General features: G+C 45.3%; 1 protein-coding gene across 8 annotated transcripts in view; it reads right to left on the reverse strand.

Moving 5' to 3' along the window:
- Nucleotides 1–18,246, reverse strand: part of SCN5A (sodium voltage-gated channel alpha subunit 5) — a 223,519-nt gene that overhangs the window by 154,588 nt on the left and 50,685 nt on the right. For all 8 annotated transcript variants that reach the window (XM_082192123.1, XM_082192121.1, XM_082192122.1 and 5 more), the window contains exons 6-7: nucleotides 15,433–15,657; nucleotides 2,935–2,998 (exon numbers count right to left, since the gene is read on the reverse strand). In XM_082192123.1, the coding sequence (XP_082048249.1) occupies nucleotides 2,935–2,998; nucleotides 15,433–15,657 (289 nt within the window). The remainder of the gene's footprint in view (nucleotides 1–2,934; nucleotides 2,999–15,432; nucleotides 15,658–18,246) is intronic.

The raw sequence follows: 18,246 nt of genomic DNA on the forward strand, positions 1-18,246 counted from the left end.
GCCAAGCGTATAATGCTAGTTAATTGTGATTACAGTGGTAGCTTGGATCTCAAATGCCTTGGTACTCAAACAACTTGGAACCCAAACACTGCAAACCCGGAAGTGTTCTGGTTTGCGAACATTTTTCAGAAGCCGAATGTGCTCCGTTTTGAGTGTTATGCTTCCGATTTGAGTGCCGCACTTCCGTTTTGAGCGTTACGCTGAGGTCTGTCTGTTTTTGCTATTTATTTTGCACTTTTGTTTTTGTGGCTCTTTTGTTTTTGTGACTGTGTGGAACCCAGTTCAGCTACTGACTGATTGATTGATTGATTATGTGACTGTAGCACATTGTTTATTGCTTTCATTTTATGAGTCAATGGTATCGTTAGATAGCAAAACTCATGTTAAGTTGCTGTTTTTAAAAGTCTGGAACAGATTAATCCATTTCGCATTACTTTCTATGGGAAAGTGTGCCTTGGTTTTGGAACGCTTTGGTTTTAGAATGGAATTCTGGAACGGATTAAGTTTGAGAACCAAGGTACCACTGTAAATATATAGTGCTACCTCAGTTTTTGAACATCTAAACGGATCGAGGGACCTATTTATGCCCATGCACGTGACCCAGAGCTTCCTCTTTCAGCGCATGCATTTGGAACACCCGCCTACCTCTCCCTAATTTTAGGGCATTTTGCGATTGACCTTGCTATGCCATTGTGTGTCGTCTGTCATTGGGACAGGGGCACGGCAGGAATTTACCCCACTTGGCTGATTGGCTGTTGCCATTTGGGTTTCTCCTGCCGCGTAGCAAATTGTCACAACTTGTAAGGTTGCAGATAGGCTCTGGTTCAGGTGATAGGGATGGGACAACAGTCTCGCCATCCCTATGTGAAGGGTATTCCGTTAAAGGAATCCAGCTTGTTTTGGTCAACCCCCGAAAGGGGGTTGTGTCCGTGCCTGAGTCCAGGGGAGCATCTGGGGAGTGAACAGACTCTGTTCCCAGGCTTTTCACCTGCCTCAGGTGTTCACCCTTGGCTGACCTATGCTAGAGCTCTGGGTCAGCGCTACCTGCAAGGGTGCAGGTAGCTAATCAAACCAGAGCCTATGCAACCATTCACTTTTCTGTAATCAATAAAGTTGTGGCCTAAATTCTGCCAAAAACCAAAACTAAAATTTGAGTCAAATGTGTCTTTGTTTAGGGGGAGGTCTCTGGGTCTGAACACGCAAATGGTTGAAAATAAATATTTACTTTTCAGGCCGCCAACTCTTGAACAACAAGTATTATCTACAAACTGCTCTCATCTTCATAGTCAGGATAGAGCTAACGGGAAAAACTGCCAACTTCCAACTGTCAACTCCCAACTGCCAATTGCCAACTGCCACCTCCTTTCCCCAGTACCATCCATTCTTTGTGAAATACAACCCCAATGAAATTGCATCACATAGACTAAGACATATTAAAGATGTTTGAATGGAACATGCGTAGTGTGAGGACAGAGTCTGCTCCTGCAATGCTTCCTTGCGCTAAGTTCCTTCACTGATTGATAGACAGATAATTTATTACGGTCAAAGACCAGCTCATGTAACATAACACAATAAAAACAGCGTTCATAAAGATAAAATATACAATTGGAGCAGATTGCAGCAATAAGCCCATGAGTTAAAATTGAGATATATACATACACCTGTACAACTGAGATTTGGGCTGGCATAAAAAAGTGACCCCGAGGCACCCCAAAGGGCAACTTCAGCATTTCCCTAGTGAGCTATTTTATTCTAGAGGATGAGCGGTGCCTACAAATCTGGGCGCAGAATCTGGCTACCAGCCAGGTCATCTTGTGATCTTTGCCTAAGATGAGAGAATTAAGTTTGGACTTGTCTGAAAGATCGGAGAGCCTCTTCAGCAAAGGATCAATGGATCTCAACATAAAAAAGACATCTAAAAAATATATGTTTGGGGCTTCCTATTTCCCCTAATGGGCAGGCACAAAGTCTCTGTTTCATATGGGACTCTTCTATAGGAGCCTTCCAGAACCGGTGAGGGCAAAAGTTCCTTCACTGAACATGCAGACGAGCCCTCAGGTGCCTGTAGCTCAGGGGCAGAGCTTGCTGCCTGAAACCCTGGATAGCCTCTGCCTGTCAGAGTAGGCAACTCTGGGTTAGTACCTGCAGTCTGGCTCAGCACATGGCAGCTTCCTATGTTCCTGAGAGGGCACCTGTCAGTCTCCGAAGCAGCCACAGTTTTTAGACTTCCAGAATCAATTGCCATTTCAGTGATTTCCAATGGACGTTAAAGAACACAAGCCTGTTCCCTCATCTCCCGAGGGAGAACACTGGAATTAATCATCAATCAGTCTCTCCCTTGTATTTCTGATGTCTCACTCCCACATTTCACTTTTATTCCCCCCCTTTCTTTTTCTTTCATATTTTTTTCATTTTCATTTTTTTTAAAAAGGCACTAATCCACAACATCAAACACATTATCAAGTTTCCAGGAGGAAAAAAAGAAATGAACGGCTAAAGAAAGAACTGGTAATAAGACTCCGAAAGAATGCGGCTTTGAACTGGCAAGACACATCACTCTTCCTCCCCCACTGTTTGGAAAATTGCATTATCATGCCTGAAAGATTCACCACCACCGCCATGTCTATTATTGCTGACCCTTAGAAGGGGAAATCTCCATTCTCCTGTAAGTAGGACAGAGCTGAACTAATAACTATATTTGAGGGGGAGAGGGGCAAAATAAATATATATATTATAAAATAAATAAGCCCTAGCATGGGTGTTTCATTAGCTCTGTTCTTAACAACATTCCTATAGAGGCTGTATTTTACTGTTTTAAAAACATAATTTAGACAGAAGGAATGCCGGTGCCAACGTAGAAACTATGAAGTGCTACCTCATTAAAAAGGTGTAATAATGCTAGGTTTTGCTTAACTATCACCAAATATTACTTACCCAGCATCTGTGCTGTTGCCACAAAGTAGTGCGTCCATCGTGCCCTCTTTTTTGAAGTAGTTATCTGCAACACAAAGACAGTCTGCGTTTATTTCCAGCACGTTTCCTTCACAAAAGGTGCAGCGAGCTTGGGAGAAATTGAGATCTTTCCCTGGCCTGGTTACGGTAGGTGGAGAATGGTGCAAAAACTCCTTGCAACACAGAAGGCTGGCACTGGGCTAGAATGTACTAGTTTTCTACATGCAAGGTTGCATTTTGTCAACATGAAGGACCATAGGAAAACAATACCACAACGTCAACCCTATGAACCTATCCCTTGGGCAGTCCCTTTTATGAAGGCAGCAGCCGCGATCTCTAAACTTCTAAACTAAGCATCTTCCCCAAATTTCAGTTCCCAGTCCATTGCCCCCATAGAGGTGGCGTCCTCTTGCATAAGATTCTTGCACACAGACTCCTCATGCTGCTGCTCTGCAGATAAGGAGAGGAGCTGGATTTCTATGGGAAGCACAGGTGAGGCCTGTATACAAGTGAGGGGAGAAAGGCTTGTGATGTCCATCAGGCAAAGGCTTTTTCCACCTGCCTCTCCCCACCCATTCCAGCCCTAGGAGCCTTTCCCAGACCATGACTTTGAGAACAGCAGGAGCAGTGGGGAAGAAGGGAGTGCATGGGTATTTATTAAACAAAAACAAAAACAAATTTATAAGCTGTGCATCCTTGTTTCTCACCTTGATCCTTTTACATGATTTTGCATGTTTCGTGGTATTTTATGCATTGTGATTTGCCATTATTTTTACTAATTATAGTTTAGTAATTTTTTATTATAATTGTTAAGTGTAAACTGTTCAATTACAGTGGTACCTCAGGTTAAGTACTTAATTTGTTCTGGAGGTCTGTTCTTAACCTGAAACTGTTCTTAACCTGAAGCACCACTTTAGCTAATGCTGCTGCTGCTGTGCTGCTGCAGCACAATTTCTGTTCTTATCCTGAAGCAAAGTTCTTAACCTGAAGCACTATTTCTGGGTTAGCGGAGTCTGTAACCTGAAGCGTATGTAACCTGAAGCATATGTAACCCGAGGTACCACTGTCCTGGGATATTGTCACTTGCGAGGCAGCAAATAATGTTCCTAAATTTCTTCTACTTACCGCTTATAGTTTTAATTCTGTACAGTGGTACCTCGGGTTAAGCACTTAATTCATTCTGGAGGTTTGTTCTTAACCTGAAACTGTTCTTAACCTGAGGTTCCACTTTAGCTAATGGGGCCTCCTGCTGCCGCCGCGCCATCGTCGTGCGATTTCTGTTTTCATCCTGAAGCAAAGTTCTTAACCTGAAGCACTATTTCTGGGTTAGCAGAGTCTGTAACCGGAAGCGTCTGTAACCTGAAGCGTATGTAACCCAAGGTACCACTGTATTATTTGCTATATTTAATTTTACTGTTTATTATTATATACTAATGGATCATTGAACATTGTTTTATTTGATATGAGTTGCTTATTTTAAAGTTATTGTGACCTTTTTTTGTATCGGATCAGATTGTTATTAGGCGTGTGATTTTTGCTGTTTATTTTGTTGTTTCTTCAGCTTGTAAACTGCCTTGTGTGTAGTAATATAGAAAGGCGGCATACAAATTAAAAGTGAAATGAAATGAAATACAAGATAATGGTCCGCCTGGCACCACATTTGCCCAACCAAGGAAGAGCAAGAAAGAGGGAAAGAGAGTTCTGCTTTTGGTGCCATCCCTCGCGCACATCCTCGCGCCTACGTTTGGAAATATCTGGCTTTTCCTTGTGTTCACAGCATAGTCAAGAGATGCAACAAACAAACAAAAGCCCACAGAGACATTTCTTAAGGATTTCTTCTGGCCCATGACTTCCATCACCAACTAGTCAGGGCTAAGCCAAAATGCTATCCGTCCATATTTCACCATCTATTTGCAGGAACAATATTTAAAGGTGGAGTGAAGGGGAGCAATGGGCGGCGGGGTGTGTGTGTGTGAACTTCCTATAGCACTTCCTGGCATCTTAAGAGATAACAGCTGCCATTTTTTCCCCCAGCGGAGTGAGGACAGGAGTTCCTGCCCTCATTCTGTCTTCAGAACGCTGCTGCATGGTGGTGCCAACCTGAGAGCAATGTCCTTGCTCGCCTTTCTTAAAAAAATAAAAATAATCCTTCGCTCTTGACTGGCTTCAGGATAACACTACACTTTCATGGGTTGCCATCCTGGGGCCGGGCAGAATGAGGGTTAAACTTCCTGCCCTCACTCATGGAAAAAATGGTGGCCTTCGACAGACTAAATGCTGGGATGCAAGTGAAATGAACAAGAAAGAAAATCCGGGAATCTTTTGCACACTCATTTTGAGCTGAAAGTTTTGCTATAAAGAAAAAAAAGAAAGTCATCTCAGCAATGAATAATACAAAGGGAGCTGAACAGCAACTTGCTTCCAGATAAGCTGCATTGTTTCATAATCAATAACAAACAGCTTCTATTTTTTAGTATTCTTCCCAACCATTCCCCCACCTCCAGGGAGCTAGATGTTGGGTGTGATGGTGTTGAGTGGAACTTAGCTGTCTCTGGATGTAGCAAGGCGCCTATAAAGCGTAACAGCATGACCGCGGCAGGAAGGAATGTTCAGAAAGCAGCCTCATACCAGCTACAGGAGAGATAAAAGATAAAACGCCGGTGCTAGCTGTCCCCCTTCCATTCAAAGGGGGGGAATCACTCTAGCTTGACACAAAAACAAGGGGCTGTTATTTGGGGACACTTCCACTTATGGGCTGGATGAGGGCCTTGTCAACGAAACACAGCGAAATGAAGTGGTAGAGCCCTGGGGTGGTAAAAGAGACTGTACCGCTTTAGTCTGGAGATGGGGGTTCTCACAATGAATAGTTATTCCCAAAAAGAAAAACCAAACAACAAACCTCTCTGGAATTAGAAAGCTAGCAATGAAGGGTACAGACTTCACAGTCAAGACCTTTGTCCCCGAAAGAATTTGTTTACGTATGCAACTACGGCCAAACGGATTTTATTTTCACAACATGGGAAAAAAGAAGGTGTCCCAGCTAAAGAAGATTGGCAAGTTAAATTAATGGAATATGCTGAAATGGCAAAATTGACAATGCAACTAAGAGGAAGAGACGACAATGAATTTAAAGAAGAATGGAAGATGTTTATTGCATTTGCAGGTGCCCACAACTCTTCGTCTGCCGCTGAAGTCTCCATGTGCTCTTGTGAACACATTAAGGTCATCCCTGCCAATGTTTATCCAGTGAAAATAGGGACATTCTAAGGAAAAGCAGGACATTGTGAGATCAAATCCAAAACCAGGACAACTTCTGTAAATCCAAAACTGTCCTTGGAATATAGGGACACTTGGAGGGTCTGTAAGGGTTTGAGTGGGTTTGTTATATCAAATTCAACAACAGCACACACATACACAGCATCAGCCAATCCTGGTTGCCACAATTCCCCACAAAAACAGGCCTCAAGCAGTTTCAATTCGCTTTGACTAATCTCCCTCTAAAAGCAAGGCCTCAGCTACCACAAACTCCCTCGGCGGAAAAAGGCTTAACCAGTGTTGCACTACTGCAAGTTTTCTCTCCTTGACATAGCGTGTTCTCCTTCATGGAGAGCACGTGTTGCGGTGGGGGCCGCCAGGACACTCCAAAGTTGGGGGCGGGCTAATTGATCGTTGGCCACTGATGCGATTGGGGCTTCCCTTGTTGTTGGGAAGAAGTTAATGTTGCCATTTGTTGATTGACAGCCAGAAATGCTAAAACTCCTTGCACGAGACTAGGGCTTACTCTTTTCGCCTGTGCATCGGGTTGCCCATCTCCCCCCCCCCTAGAATTAGGGTTGTTCGCTTTGACCTTGCTATGCCTGTCATGGGGTCGTCTGCTCCTGGGGCAGGGGCCCGGTAGGAATTTTGTCCATCTGGCTGATTGGCTGGGGCCATTTGGTTTTTGCCTACTGCGTAGCAAATCGTCACAACTTGTAAGGTTGCGGTTAGGCACTGGTTTATGGTTTGGTTGGTTGAGGGGCATGGATTGGCTGTGCCTGCCCCTCTAATGCTGCTGCTGCAAGGGATTCCGTTAAAGGAATTGGGGGCTAACTATTGCTTGTCCACTGTCAAGGGGGCTCGAGCCATAGCAATGAGCTCCTGGTTGCATTTGGGGTGAGGGCAGGTTCCCTGCTCCATCGCTACCCCCAAGTGTATTCCTCTATTCTGACTTTCGCATTGTGCGGAATGTCAGTCTGTCCCCCATGGTGGGGACAGACAGTCGCAACCAATGCCTAAGCAACCACTCACAAATTTGTATTTTAATAAAGTTGTGGCCAAAATTATGCCAAAAATCTTAAACAAAAAATTCTGTGTGATGTGTGAGTTATTGGGGTGGCCCTGGGGACCTCGACACACAAACAGTTTCCAGTGTGATTTGAGATTCCTTTGCTAAAGGCCAGGACTTGTGATGTGGGAGCATTTGAGCATACAGGGATGTTACTCAGCAGTTGCCAGACCCTCAATGTTCCTTGACTTTCTGTCCCACTTCTGGCGTTGCAGAAAGCCTCCTACCTTTCCAGACAGATTTATCAGAAACAGGCTTCCCACCGATCAAGAAACGCTCATCCCCTCCAGCAGGTATCGCAGCCTCGTCTCAAGCCGAGGTGCAAAACCAGCCGGCACTTCTAGCCGGAATAATTGGATCCGAAAGGCAGACTTTCAAACGACAAGGAAGCCTTAGTCATAAGGATTCCGACTGCCTCATGCAATGCAGAAAAGATGCCAGAAAGGAAATTATGTAGGTGAGGCCAGATGGCCTTTGAGATTCCAAAGAAACTCCCATTGCAGAACAATCACAGACAAAAACTTCCTGTCACTTGTCAAGAGAACTAGCAGAGTCTCCCTCAACCATTATTGACTACGAAGTCACTGAGTGACCTTAGAAAGCTCTCCTTCCACTCACAGCTACCTGTAATAATACCGGTCAACCTTTCAGAATTGCTTTAACGATCACTGAGACAACGTTCCCCGTGAAGTGCTGTGAACGATTAGGTTGCAAATGCAGGGCCTGTTTTATTTTTAATTAATGGTCTCGCTCGCATGTACTACAGAGCATAAACCATGGTTAGGGAAATTGGTCTGTGCATAGTACATCTCCTTCGCAAGCGACTTCACTGCACAAAGGGGAAGCCACTTGCTAAGGAGCAGTGTAACTCCCCTCCTGAACCAATTTTAAAATAGGGTTGAAATCAAGCTTTTAAAGGTTTTTAAAAGCCTTCTAAAAAACCATTAGCCCTGTCTCCAAACTGAATGAATTGAACTGAACTGAATGAATCCAGGGCAGGGCAGGTGACTTTACCCACCCAGGCACAGCCCCAGTAAACAATGGGTGGAGCAATATTTCAGGTATCTTGAACCCAATATATAGACAAGTCACAGGATATCTGGCAAAACTAGACTGTGGCTTTTGGGTCAAGTGCATTGGGAGGGCCCCCCCAAAAAAATAGTTCAATTGGGGGGTTTAAAATCCCTGTACCCCCCCCCAATGATTGCAAACTTCAGATTCATCCAGCTATTGATCTGTTTTGCTTCCCTCCAAGCCAAACAGCATATTTGCCTTGTGCTATTTACATCTCATAAATCTAGGCTGACTCATAAATCTTAAACTCCATTTTATTACTAAATGTACCCTTAATATCTCAATCAAGATGTATTTTCCACTGTCAGGCTGGCAGACCAGAAATTTTAAGCTTCTTTCCTAGAAACCGTAATGTCCACCCACACAGAAGGATCCATATATAGTATGTGTGTGTTTTCCCCTCTGACCATCGAAGCATTGTTCTTCTTCTAATATTATGCATTTGAGACACACACACACACACACACACACACACACACATATATATCAGTTCCAAGCCAGCCAATGATGTATATATACATTCTGTTCAGGAAATAGTGTGTGGAATCTTAATGCCAGCAATGGCTGAGTGATGCCCTAAATTCCTTCATCTTAACCTTCATCCAGGAAAACTAAAAACTTGATAGTTTCAGGGGCTAATAGCTATTTGTATTTTAACCTCAGTACATTATGGGACACGGGTGGTGCTGTGGGTTAAACCACAGAGCCTAGGACTTGCCGATCACTTATCTGCTTCTTTGGGTTGGGTTTTCCTCAAAAAAGCAGGTTGGGGAGGGACCCAGCATGGGACATTGGCTGAGACAAAAAAGTACCCAAATGGCAAAGAATGGGTAAATTTTGTGAGGGTGGTTTTTGTGTTTTTGGCCCCAAGCATTTTGCATTTACAGTGGTACCTCAGGTTACAGATGCTTCAAGTTACAGACACTTCAGGTTACAGACTCCGCTAACACAGAAATAGTACCTCAGGTTAAGAACTTTGCTTCAAAAACAGAAATCGCACAACAATGGCGCAGCGGCAGCAGGAGGCCCCATTAGCTAAAGTGGTACCTCAGGTTAAGAACAGTTTCAGGTTAAGAACGAACCTCCAGAATGAATTAAGTTCTTAATCCAAGGTACCACTGTACAGAATTAAAACTATAAGCAGTAAGTAGAAGAAATTTAGGAACATTATTTGCTGCCTCACAAGTGGCAATATCCTAGGACAGCCTTAGGCAACCTGGTGCCCTCCCAAATGTTCCTGGACTACAATTGACCAAAACAATTTTTGAAGGGGGGGCATCATAAGATCAGTGATAGGCACACTCCCACATTGGGCTTGAAAACCAAATGACTGGGTACGTGAAAGACTCTGTTCCCTCTCCCAAGCTCCAGTGAGCATCTAGCACCTGCTCACCCACAGACCTTCCTATCTCTCCATCTTTCATCCTGCGCCTACCTTCATTGCTGGTCTGGTGGCAGGGAGAGGGAAGCAAATCTTTGCCTACCCGCAGTGCACTCTCTGATGCTCGACACTCCACTGTGGCAGGGGTACTGTGGTAAAGGGAAGGCCCACTGAGAGCAGGGTGCTGGCCCACCCCAGGTCTTTTCCCAGAGGCCCACAAATCCCTGGGGCTGAACCTGAGTCCCCTGGGAAGGCTATTATTGCCCTATGGCATTTCATTTGGATTCTGCCCCAGATGCTTCATTCATGGGCCCCTATTTTCATGCGGGCTTTCTTTGAATAGACCATGATCCCCTGAGCAAGCATGGGCATCTCTTCCCATTTCCCCTGGATTCTGTCTGAGACACCACTTCCTAATGAACACTGGCAGGCTTTTACTTAATCTGGTCCTCGTTTGATCGAATTTAGCGTCCCTAATCCTCGCTTTATCTGCATTCGCGACATCAATCTTCAAGCAATTGAAATGCGGAATCTTATTATGTAGCGTGATCAATACCCCTCAAATGATGTTAAGTCATTCATCTCCACACAATACTTGCAAAATGATTGATTCCCCAGCGCCGCCACTCATACTTGCCCTAAAGAATTCTTGGGCTTGTTTTCCCCCCACAACCACATGACAACAATGAAGCACTAAAGCCTGGGAAATAAAAAATGAAATGGCCTAACCAGTTCAGGGTGCAAGGCCTCCCTTCTGCAACTCCTGACCATGTGCAGACTGACTCTCTGCCAGTTTTCTCTCCTAATTTTTCTTATGGGTTACAAAGGTGCCTGCAAACATGACATGAAGGCTGGCAACATCCACCTTGCCATGTGTCAATCTCTTGCGGATGACCACAGTGCCTGGAGACAGGCATACAAGTCATGTATCCACAGCAGTGATCAGAGGAGGAATGACCACTGGGAGGAGCACAGACAGAGGAAATGTCATGGTGCATCTGCAGCAGCACAACTGGGTAATAATAATAATAATAATAATAATAATAATAATAATAATAATATATTATTTGTACCCCGCCCATCTGGCTGGGTTTCCACAGCCACTCTGGGTGGCTTCCAACAAAGACAAAAAATACACTAAAATTTCACACATTAATGTGGATTAGTTGTAGTTTCCTGGTCACCTTCAAAGGTAGCCCCATGTAGAGTGCATTCCAGTAGAGCATGCGCCACTCTAATGAGACAGTCTGTGGGTAGGGTCTCAGCCTGCGTACCAGGTGGAGCTGGTAGACAGCTGCCTTGGATACAGAATTGACCTGCGCCTCCATGGACAGCTGTGAGTCCAAAATGACTCCCAAGCTGCGCACCTGGTCCTTCAAGGGCACAGTTACCCCATTCAGGATCAGGGAGTCCTCCACACCAGCCCGCCCCCTGTCCCCCAAGAACAGTACTTCTGTCTTGTCAGGATTCAACCTCAATCCATTAGCCACCATCCATCCTCCAACCACCTCCAGGCACTCACACAGGACCTTCATCGCCTTCACTGGTTCTGATTTGAAAGAGAGGTAGAGCTGGGAATCATCTGCATATTGATGGACACCCAATCCAAACCCCCTTCACCTGCCTTCACCTGCCCCGGCTGCAACAAAACATGTCTCTCCCACATCGGTCTCTACAGCCACAGCAGGCACCGCAACCCTCCAACCTCACCCCCAAAGGCACACTCCTCCATTGCCTCCCGGGCAGACAGATGCCATACTCTCTCTAACATTTCACAGGTGAAAACAGGAGCAGGTTTCACCGCATCCCAGTTCTTATGCTGAAAAATGCCATGCTTGCTGGCTGCTGTATTCATTCACCCTGAAGTGGATTGCTCTGTGCTGTTTCAAAAGCAAGGCAGGTGTTCTGTTCCTTTGGTTAAAGAAGTCCTGCAATTGGCTAACAGCCATTCAGAATGAGCCTCTCCAGCACAGGTATTGAGAGGCTGTGAGTGTTACAATGCAAAGCACTGCATAGCACATTCCTAAGCATGTCTATTCAGAATTAAGCACCACCGAATTCAATGGGGCTCACTCTGTGGTGTGTGGTGATAGCATGGCAGCTGCAAGTTCATGCATGTGAGTCCACATTCATTAAGGGGGAAAAACACTTCTAAAGTCCTACATATTGTAACCTTTACTCACAAGGGAGTTCTTCCTGCCACAATAACCTTGGTTGCCCTTTCCTACACCTTTTCCTGCTCTACAATATCCTTTATGAGGCACAGCAATCAGAAACGCACACAGTATTCCAAAAGCAGTTGCATCATAGATTTGTATATTGGCTTGATGATATCGGCAGCTTTTACTTCAGCTCCCTTTTCTATCGATCTCTAGCATGGAATTCACCTTTTTCATGGTGGCTGCACGCTGAGTTGACATCTTCATTGAGCTATCCACTAATTGTTGGTATTGAACCACCAGTTAGAGACCCACGCTCCCAGGCTTGTTGTCTTTTAAACAGCCGCACAATAGGCAGAAATCCAACAGATGTACCCATTCTAGCATGCCAGGAATGGCACTCCTGTTGAGGTTTGGATGAATGTGTTGCCATTAAAAAGAAGCAATGTTTGCTGTTTGTTTGTTTTTGTTTTTTAAAGGCAGCAATTCTGTTAAATACATTCATAAAGGGAAAGTAACAGCTATGAGATTGAAACCTCAAAGGCATGGTTCAGCAGGGAATCTCTATTATTATTATTATTATTATTATTATTATTATTATTCCAGCCCTGACTTCCTGTTTAAATCAGACACTCACTCTCACAATAGTTCTCTTGTTTCAGGATCCCTGCACAGACTAGTTTTGCAGCAGAGTATTGCAATCCTTCATCTATTAATTTGATTTCTTTACCCTTCCACAAGACGCCTGCCTAGACATGCATCTTTTTAATGCTTTTGTTTGCTTGTTTCATTGTCCTGATAAAACTGGGACTGATCTAGATGTAGAGTCTGGAATTGCATATTTGTTGCTGGCCAGGAAGTTTGTAGATAGGCAGCAGTGTAATCAATGCAGCGTTCCCACTGATGGGGAGAAGGTAATGCTGTGTGTTCTTGAAGGGACAGGGACGCTAATATTCATTTTCTTATCGTCATTTATCTTAAACATTTATATCCCTGCTCCTTTTTCTGCATCAAATCATGCCTGGTTTAGTTACAGGTGCGTACAATGGACAGAAAGGGGGGGGAGCCACAAGAAGGGTTTTATCGCAGGCAGAGAAATGAAGGGTGACATGCAATGAAGCAGCAGCATTAGCACAATAATATCTAGCTGTGCCATGGAAATTCCCCTCCCCAACCCCATGCACCACTTAAATCTGTTGTGGGGTTTCCTCAATCCTCCAGTTCAGATTTTGGATTGGGGGAAAGACAGGGCAAGTTCCACTGCCCAAATGGAAATCCTTGTGTGACCATAGCTACTTTGCTGGATGCCACCCAAAGTGTGGTTTATGATGCTCAATTGGGCTGCAATCCCAAAGCAACAGTAGCAGCATTCCCACATACCATATTTTTCGCCCTATAGGACGCACTTTTTCCCCTCCAAAAATGAAGGGGAAATGTGTGTGCGTCCTATGGGGCGAATGCAGGCTTTCGGTGCGCACTGACCCCTCTCGCTCTCCAGGCTTCGCGGACCTCTCCGCAAGCAGCGGGAGCGCTCCCGCTGCTTGCAGAGAGCTGCCTGCATGCCGAAGCCTGCGCGCGCTGATCTCAGCACGTCCAGGCTTCGCGGACCTCTCCGCAAGCAGCGGGAGCGCTCCCGCTGCTTGCAGAGAGCTGCCTGCATGCCGAAACCTGCGCGCGCTGATCTCAGCGCGTCCAGGCTTCGCGGACCTCTCCGCAAGCAGCGGGAGCACTCCCGCTGCTTGCGGAGAGTTGCCTGCATGCCGAAGCCTGTGCGCGCTGAGATCAGCGCATCCAGGCTTCGTGGACCTCTCCGCAAGCAGCGGGAGCCAGCGCTGGGCTCCCACGGCTTGCAGAGAGCTGCCTGTTTGGGGGCTGGGGTCGGGGGAAGCTTGGGCAGTGCATCCTATAGGGCGAAAAATACGGTATATATATATTTTAAAATCACTTATCACAAAGCTTCTCAGGCTCATCTATCCTTTGAACCCTGATAGGCAGCATTTCAGCCCCCACCCTGCAACCAAGGAGTGACTCACATCCCAAGGGCTCGGAGCAACTAACTTGCCCAGTGACAGCTACTGGCTTCTGTTAATGTCCGGGCCAAAGCAAGATACAAATACTTGATCCTCTGAGCTGCTTTCTTGGTGAACTAATTGCCCTTTGTTTAACCCTCTTGCCATCTTGCTCAGCCTTCAAATCCCGAAAGATTTCAAACTGTTTCATTCACCCATTCATCCTAAAGCTACAGCCCTGCCAGCTAGCCTATAAGCAGTATCTCACAGGCGCTAACAGTAATCAGAAAACATCTTAAAACCAACAAGCCAATAAACACCAGGGCAGCCAAGATCGCATGGCAACGGGTGGCAGCTTGGAGGCACGCAGCCACAATCAGGTTTTAAAGCTGGGTGCCATGAACCACAACTCGGAGGCCAGGCATGGAGCAATGGACACAAAGGGGGAAGAGGCACTTGGGTGAAGAACTGCCAGGACCAACTTCAGTGCTTTCCCAACCAGAAGATGCAGCTATACTATCCTCGTCCGATACAGGAGCATCTCCCCAGCCACACAGGTGCCTCACATAATTAGGTGAGAGCCCTTTAACAGCAGGTCCCCTCCTGTGGGGAGTTGCTTCACTACAATCCAGACATCATATTTTAGGCTTCAGTTTGAGCAAGGTGCTCCTAGAGGCAGCAGCTCATCAGGCTACCTCTACGTGACTATGGAGCTCTCCAAGGTCCTGAAGGTGCTCTGTGGGCCTTGAACTCTTGCCTCAGCCTCTGGGAGGGGCACTGCCCAGCTCTCCCAGGCAGCCTTGGGTTCCTGTAGAACAGAACCCTGGGAAAACTGCGAGGCAGTCAAACACTGGGGCAGCAAAGCCACATAATAGATCAGTGGGGAAAGATACAGCCAGAGAACAGAATTTCTCAGGCACTAAAGCAGAATCAGAAGCGTTATGGTACAATTCCACTGGTCCTTTTTGTAGCCTGACGTTTGCTGAGCTGGTATCCTCAGTTCCATTCTCTCCCTGGAGGCCAGCTTCACCTGAGTCTCTGGTTCAAGACCTCTAGCACTCTGCAAATGCTAATAATGCTGCAGCAACAACAACCATTCTGCTCCCAAAAATGTGCCCTCATAGAAAAGTTTTCAGCAGCTTCCTAAATATCCCCACTGAGCTGTTCCAACTAGCTTCCTTGGCTATGAAGCCACCACAGAGGAGGCCCTGCTCCTTATCATTCCTTAGCCCACCTTAGCCCAGACAGCAGAAGGACCCAAAGCAAAAACACCTCTGAAGATCTTAGCATCTAGGAGACTTCATATAGGATGAGGCACCCCCGGAAGTATCCCAACAAACAAACAAACACCACTAAAAGTTGCTGGTTGGCTTTTTAAATGTTTCCATACACAACGCTGAGCCTTCTTGGCACAGAGCTCTGAGTTTCCGCATGGTGTCAAACTTGGATTTATTTATTTTCATAATAAATGCAAGTGAAGAAACTTGCATCTGGCAAAAACCATAAAATACAGAAGCCAAGAGAGCATCTTACCTGCATCATTTAAAAAAGCATCTAAGGATGGCCACCTCTCCTCGTCCGGTATGAATGTGCCGTTAATGGTGGTGTTAAACTTCCGGACACACTTCTGCCTCAGATTTCCCATGAAGAGTTGGAGCCCTATGAGGGCGAAAACACTCAAGCAAAAAACGGTCAAGATCATCACATCGGCAAGTTTCTTAACTGACTGGATAAGGGCACCTACAATGGTCTTCAAACCTAAGGAGACAAAGGTTAGCAGGTTATAGGATGAGATACAAAAGTGCAAGAGCATTGTGCGGGTATTAAAAGTCAGTACTAGTAGCATCTACAAGACACCCACCCCATGTATCTCCCAGTTGTGAATGCATGGCATAGGTAGAGTTCCCATCGAATTTCACTTGTAGTGAAATTCGGAGAGAATTTGGAGGCTCCAGCTCAGGCAAAACATCTGTTGGAAGTCTGAGGGAAATGAAAATAATTCCGGTAAGACTAGTGAAATGAGGCAGGGAGTCTGCCCCGCTCTGTGCAATGTGAAAGTAAAGACTGTTCCATCCTTATGTCCCAATTTCTTCCATACATTTTCCTCCCTACTGATCTGGTGTAGTTCTGAGAATCTCAATGGGACATTGGCCATTAATTCCAGAAGGTTTGGCTTGCACCCGATGTTGTTTGTAAAAGCGGTATTAAGGTTCCAGTCCTCAACCACTTGGGGATCAATGAAATGCTTTTAAGAAGCAGGGTCAAAACTGGTGAAACCCAAGAACAATGGCTGGTTCTATATTTGTAATAGCTGCCAAGGGGTTATGCATATAGCATCAGCTCCAAGGTTTCAGAAGGCCTTGGGCAAGTTCCCATACATGGGCTCCCATCCCTCAATTTATCTACCTCTGCAATACAGGAAGTCCAGGGGCTCTTGTCAGCGGGACTCCACCTGGAGTGTGGGCCATCAGCAGATTCCTGAAGGTGCCACCCCTTCACACTGACTGTGTGTGTATGTTTGCAGAACATCTGATAATAAATGGTGTTTTTTAAGATGAGGAAAAGGCTGTGACTAAGCTCTAAGCCAACAAGATAGGGTGTACACATATACTCAAACAAACTTTGTATTTCTGGTTTGTGTGTGTGTGATTTCAAGTTCTCAAACAAATGACTCTAGAGAACCAGAAACCAACATCCTAAATTCCCTGTACTTTTATAGAAGTCAGTGCCACCGAGTTCAATTGGACTTAACACCACGTATAGGATTGCTGCCTTTGTGAATTTTTGACAGTGGGTGAATGTAAGATCCCCTGCCCAGAAATGTAAAGGTTTACAACTGGATTCTCAGCGTTTTGGATTTCAGCGTTAGGGGTGAACTTGGAAAATTAGTTAAACTTAGAACACATATAAAATTTGGCTTTGATTCTGGTGTTTCATTGGTTGGGTAGGAGGAAATCCCTAGTGTTCAACTTCGATAGGACCAGATTTTGGTATGCAAGAGGTAATTAGCCAAAAAAAACTGGCCCAATGGTGAAACGCGGTAGCAACTTCTTAAAGAAAAACAGGTGTTCAGGTGAGTGGAGTGAGTTGGTTTGGCTGTCTGTGTTGCTGACAGGTAGTTGTTGCCAAATTTGCAAATTCCTTAATGCTGTGTTGTTCAGGAAACCCCTATGGCTACTGGAAACTTGTGGCGGGGAGTTCCTCAATGAGAAGATCAGTCATGGCAAATAAGCTTCCTGGATAGAAAGCTTGGCCACCACTCAATGCCATCTAGACCAGTACTGCCTGCTCTGACTGCCAGCAACTCTCCAAAGACCCAGATGGGAATCTTTCCCATTTCCAGCTACCTCAGGTCCTTTTCAGCTGGCAACTGAAGGCAGGAAACTTCTGCATGCGAAGTGTGTGCTTAGCCTGTGATCTGTGGATACTTTCCTGTTAGACGAATAGAGAGCTCTTCACTTACACTGCTCCAGCCAGCCCAGCACTGACTGCCTTTACTGCACTCTCCAAGGTCCCAGACAAGAATATTTCTGCTGGAGATCAGTGGTGCAGTGAAGGGGGAGTTTAGAGCAGGAGAGACAGAGTCATCTTCTTGGACACCCTGATGAATGCAAACTCTCCTTGTCCCAGCAAGCCAATGAAGGGATAACAAAGCTTTCAAGTTTGTTTGTGACTTATCACCATAGAGGAAGACAGAGGAAAACCAAGCAGAGGAAGGGATGCTTAATTTTCTTTCCTTTGATGAAGTTCCTACTTCCTGCCAGCGTTTTAATGGTAACGCTTCTTTGCGAGATTGTTTGTGTTTTTAATTAAATGCTATCGGTTGCATTTCAGCTGGCTGAAGATCTCTTGGTAAAGTTCAATGTGTTTTACAAGCTGAACCAATGTAATCATTTAGCAGCATCTCCCGCTTCAATGGAGCTTATTCCATGGAAAATATGCACAGGATTGTATTCGTGCTGATCCTAATAAATGGAGCTTTATGCAGTTGTATTGCTGCTTTTGGGGTTTACGTGCGTTTCTAAAAAGGATGGCGTTTCGGACTCTCGTCTGCTATGAGAGCTGTCATGGTGAACGCCATTAGATTTCTGCTGGAGACCGATGTTGAAAAAAATGTTGAAATATACATTCATAAAGAAACCAGAAGCATTTTTACTGGGCATTGTGGGGAGTGATATAAATAGAAAGGAATGTAAGCTCTTTTTATATGCAACAACAGCAGCAAGAATATTACTGGCCCCAAAATGGAAGCAAGAAGAATTACCGATGATTGAAGCATGGAGGATGAAGTTAATGGACTATGCAGAACTAGATAAACTAACAGGAAGGATTCGAAACCGGCGGGAC

This window comes from Podarcis vaucheri (genome assembly GCF_965113315.1).
Source record: "Podarcis vaucheri genome assembly, chromosome: 12".
Taxonomy (NCBI): Eukaryota; Metazoa; Chordata; class Lepidosauria; order Squamata; family Lacertidae; genus Podarcis; species Podarcis vaucheri.